This window comes from Peromyscus eremicus, chromosome 2 (assembly GCF_949786415.1).
Source record: "Peromyscus eremicus chromosome 2, PerEre_H2_v1, whole genome shotgun sequence".
NCBI classification, from domain to species: Eukaryota; Metazoa; Chordata; class Mammalia; order Rodentia; family Cricetidae; genus Peromyscus; species Peromyscus eremicus.
The window spans coordinates 150500796-150505390 of NC_081417.1; the positions used below are offsets into that span (position 1 = coordinate 150500796).

At 45.8% G+C, this 4595-nt stretch overlaps 1 protein-coding gene and 1 non-coding gene across 2 annotated transcripts; one reads left to right on the top strand and one right to left on the bottom strand.

Moving 5' to 3' along the window:
* The first annotated feature begins 484 nt into the window (after window positions 1-484).
* Window positions 485-949, top strand: LOC131905261 (small ribosomal subunit protein eS24-like). The gene has a single exon (XM_059256229.1). It carries the CDS (start codon window positions 485-487, stop codon window positions 881-883), a length of 399 nt encoding a protein of 132 aa, XP_059112212.1. The 3' UTR covers window positions 884-949.
* A 180-nt stretch (window positions 950-1129) lies between these two features.
* On the bottom strand, window positions 1130-1293 carry LOC131905455 (U1 spliceosomal RNA). The gene has a single exon (XR_009377963.1). It is a non-coding gene; the product is annotated as a U1 spliceosomal RNA (small nuclear RNA).
* Window positions 1294-4595: the final 3302 nt, after the last annotated feature.

The following is a 4595-nucleotide window of genomic DNA, read 5'->3' on the forward strand; positions in this document are numbered from 1 at the left end:
AGTGCTCAAGTAGGAAATCCCTCCAGATTCCTTCCGGCACCAGATTGTGTGTCTTCCTCCCCACCATGAAGTCCCACAGCAGTGGACAGCTCTCTGCCCCAGCTGAAGTCTTATCGTTCACCTACAACATCAGCGTACACAGCTTGTAGGCTGTGTGATGTCCACAACTATCCTTCATGCAGAGTATAGGCAACAAGAAGCTGAAAGGTCACCTGATCAACCCAAGCTCACCCAGGCTCAGCTCAACACAGCAGGAGGCAGGGCCTTAAAATCAGATCCCCAGTGCTGTAGGATAGTTGGTTGCATAGTGACATTGTTACTGTGTTACAAGTTTACCCTTGAATCAGGGGGTGGAGTGAGCAACTAGATGACTACAATTAGCCATTGATATTTTGGAGGACCCTGGATACATATAGAAAGAACCAGGATGTAATAGGGAGGGGTTTAGAAAGCTTCTCTGTGCAGCTGGGGCACCATAGCCATCATGAATGACACAGTAATGATCTGGACCAGGAAGTTCATGACTAACCGTCTGCTTCAGAGGAAACAGATGGTTATTGATGTCCTTCACCCTGGGAAGGCTATAGTACCAAAGACTGAAATTCAGGAGAAGCTAGCCAAAATGTACAAAACCACACCAGATGTCATCTTTGTGTTCGGATTCAGGACCCACTTTGGTGGCGGCAAAACAACTGTGTTCTGCGTGATCTATGATTCTCTAGATTATGCTAAGAAGAATGAGCCCAAACACAGACTTGCAAGACACGGCCTCTATGAGAAGAAGACCTCCCAGAAACAGTGGAAGGAGCGAAAGAACAGAATGAAGAAGGTCAGGGGCATGGCAAAGGCCAACGTTGGTACTGGCAAAAAGCCAAAGGAGTAGATCTGCGGTGATTTGATCTGCGGTGGTGTGCAGACAATTTTGGAGAGAACAAATAAACTAAAAGCTTATGTGGAAAAAAAAAAAAAAGGAAGATTCTCAGGCTTTCAGATTAGGGAAGGAGAGACAGAGGAAGACATGGGTTGCTTTTTTTGCTACTTATCAATCAGGTTTTCACCCCGATACTGACTCCCGAGTTTTTTTTTTTTTTTTTTTTTTTTTTTTTTTCTTTTTTTTTATTTTTTCTTTCAGGGGAGAGCGCGAACGCAGTCCCCCACTACCACAAATTATGCAGTCGAGTTTCCCGCATTTGGGGAAATCGCAGGGGTCAGCACATCCGGAGTGCAATGGATAAGCCTCGCCCTGGGAAAACCACCTTCGTGATCATGGTATCTTCCCTGCCAGGTAAGTATGACTCCCGAGTTTTTATTAATAATATAAAAATTAGATAAACTCTTCATCTGGCATCCAACCTGGGGCAAGAGATACTGAGGCAGCCCCTCTCCTGGGCTGTGTAGCTGCTTTCAGCAGGCTGTTATTCAGGTGGCCCGTGCCCTTGCTTCCCACTATTGAGGTTTTCCCTACAATGCATCCTTTTCATGCAGCTCTCTCCCTCCCCACGGGTTGCAGGTTTTCCCTGGCCCACTTCCTACGCTGCAGCCGGCCAGCTCAGCCACTTGGACATGCTCTCTGGCCTTGACACCAGCTTCCACCCGCTGGGGCTTCTGCTGTTGGTGCAGCTAACTCACATGGTCAGCCCTGGCTACATGCAAGCAGCTGCAGGTGCCCTCAGCCTAGCCTGTGCTGCGGTGCAGAGACAGCCCACTGTGACCCCATCATCCGCTGGGCTTACCTTGCCGCCTGGGCACCGTGCCACCCCCCAGCCCTCATTGCCAAGTACCACAGCAGGAGCTGGGTACCACAGGCCTCCTCACCCCACCACAGAGCACTGCAGTCGACTTTGCTGTAGCCCACAGGATACAGGGAGGGGTGGGGGAATATTGAACAGTGTTTGGTCAGGCTTGGTGGCGTTTCTACCTGCTCGGCCATCTAACTGGCCTTTTGTTTTTGAGACAGGGGTGAGTATACCATGTTGGCCTTGAATTTGCTACTTATCAGATCTCCTTGTCTCTAGCTCCCAATTGCCGGTGTATATATTATTGCTACCTAGGGCAGGGGTGGGTGGGGGCAGGCTCCAGCAGGGCAGTGCTCAAAGGGAAGCCAGAGAATCTATGACTTTTTCTATCTGAGGGGGTCAAGGAAAAAACATTCACAGAATTTCTTTATGGTTTCCTTTTGATCTTTCCTTTATTCTTCTTTTGCATTCTCTTTATTTTCCTGATGATTTCCTTCTCTCATTCTTGATGTTTTCCTTCTGACTCTCTCATTCTTGGTGATTTCCTTCTAATTCATTTTAACTCTTATTATTCTTGTTGTTTTCCTCTGAACTCATTTTAACTCTCATTCTTGATGTTTTCCTCCTAAACCATTTTCACTCTCTCTAACGCTATCTCTAGTCTTCCCCTTGTAGCTCATATACCCTAGCAAAACCTTTCAGGCAATATAAAAATTACAATGTGGTTACATTGTTTTTCAAGTGAATGATTGAAAGTAAAAAACAGCATGTTTTCCGTATCCCTTACATGATTAAACATTTTCCTTTTTTTTTTTTTTTTGGTTTTTTGAGACAGGGTTTCTCTGTGTAGCTTTGCGCCTTTCCTAGAACTCACTTGGTAGCCCAGGCTGGCCTCGAACTCACAGAGATCCGCCTGGCTCTGCCTCCCGAGTGCTGGGATTAAAGGCGTGCGCCACCACTGCCCGGCGCAACATTTTCCTATTACAGAAGAAAAACAAATTATCCCAAGAACCGACACACATTCATACCCTAGCATCTCGTCATAAATTAACCGTGTAGGCAAGCAAGTTATTCCTTCTCTGTCAGGTCTTTTACTGGCAGGCTGTATTTTGCAGTTACAAAGGGTCAACACTTTATTAGTTATCTTGAAAGGTAGATAAGGAATATTAAAGGAATCACAAACCTCAACTTTTATATGTGGAATCAGTCTGCTCTACTTCAAATTTTTAGGGTACACAACCACTCATCAATAGTTTCTTCTATCAGGAGATTGAGGGCAAAAATGGGCACAAGAAATTAATCATCACCTTTGATCCCAACCAAACCTAGCAAAGAAAGTGTATCAACTAGCAACTATTGGGTTGCTTTGTATTTTTGACCCTAACCTAATGAATCTCTTAACTCAGTGATGTGTCCTTGTGAATGTTACATTGTTTTCTGGGGGTTTTCATCTTAAAGCTATTATCAAAACATCTGGTCTAAACTGAAGTTATTTTAAGGCTTTGTTTCAGCTAATGATGCACACTGAAACCTGTGACTGCATCCTTCAGCATTAAGAGGATTAGAGCCAGCCTGGCTCGTGGGGACTCAACTATTTTCCTTAATCATTAACTTGAAGTGAGGTCTATGCAGCTCCTTAGGTGAAACTCATAGGCTTTAGCTGTGTGACATTTCCTTGTATTTTTTTAAATTTATCAAACTCTTTATAAACTAACATTATTAAAATCAATTAGACAGTACAGGTTAAGAAGGAAGCATCTTCATAATAATCCACAGATAAAAATGCTCAGTAAAACTGGATGTTTCCATGAGAAAAACACACTATGTTACAGGCAGTGGGGATCTCCCCACACTAATTCACACCATGCCAGCTACCAGAGAAGATGGCAGGGGCAAACACATAAAGGGACAGCAGAAGCAAAAGACACTCTGGGGTCTGTGGTCTCAGGGCCTTGCCCAAATGAGATTCACCCATTAAGGTTTTTCCTCCTGGTGGGCTGACACCCTGAAGTCAGTTGCCACCCACTGTTCCTCTGACATGGTCACTGGCAATATATACCATGCCTGGCTTTTTTCAGCCTCATAGAGCAGACTGGCATCAAAACTTTTTTTTTTCCTTAGTCCCCAGGAGTGGGACTAAATGTGTATGTTACTTTGTCTGGCTTGACTTCAAACCTTTAATCCTACCTCAGCTTCCTGAGGCGCTGGGATTACAGCGCTTGTCCTGGGTTTTACGTTTATGACTGTGAAGACCCAAGGCCTATCTATTCAGTCTTGGTAGTCTCTCTGCACTTGAAATTCTCCAGGGCAGAGGTCAGGAAATCTGAAGGGTCTAGAGGCCAAATAACCGCATCAGTTTCTGTGTGCTGCTAGGGAAGGAACCTGGGCCCTTAAGCATGGCAGGCACATGCTTTACCACTGAGTTAATAGAGCTCTCCCCTCCTGTGGAACACAGCTAGCCAGCCAGGTGTGGTTACACACAGGTGTAATCCTAGCACTACAGGGGCAGAGGCTGGAGGATTGCTGCAAGCTCAAGACCAGCCTGTGCTACATAGTGAGAGCGTCTGAGTCAATAAAACCACTTGCTCCCAACTCCAGCAGTGGCTTTCCCCTGCCTTAGGGACAAGCCCTTGTTCCTGGCATGTCAGGCTTAGCCCTGGTTTGTGCATCTGTGTGTGTACATGTTTATGTACAAGTGATGAAGTTGTCAGGGCACTAAACTTTCCTCAGCAAATCCATTCCAGACAAAGGGCTGGAGAGGACACCCAACTCTGCAGGCTGCTGTCAGCTATCTGCAGTGCTGTGCTGTCAAGGAGCCAGGCCGTGCAGGCCCCAAACAGAAGCACAAAGCTGAAGGCC

What these genes read in the sequence shown, in the direction of transcription:
- LOC131905261 (XM_059256229.1), top strand. Translation starts at nt 485, where the DNA reads ATGAATGACACAGTAATGATCTGGACCAGGAAGTTCATGACTAACCGT.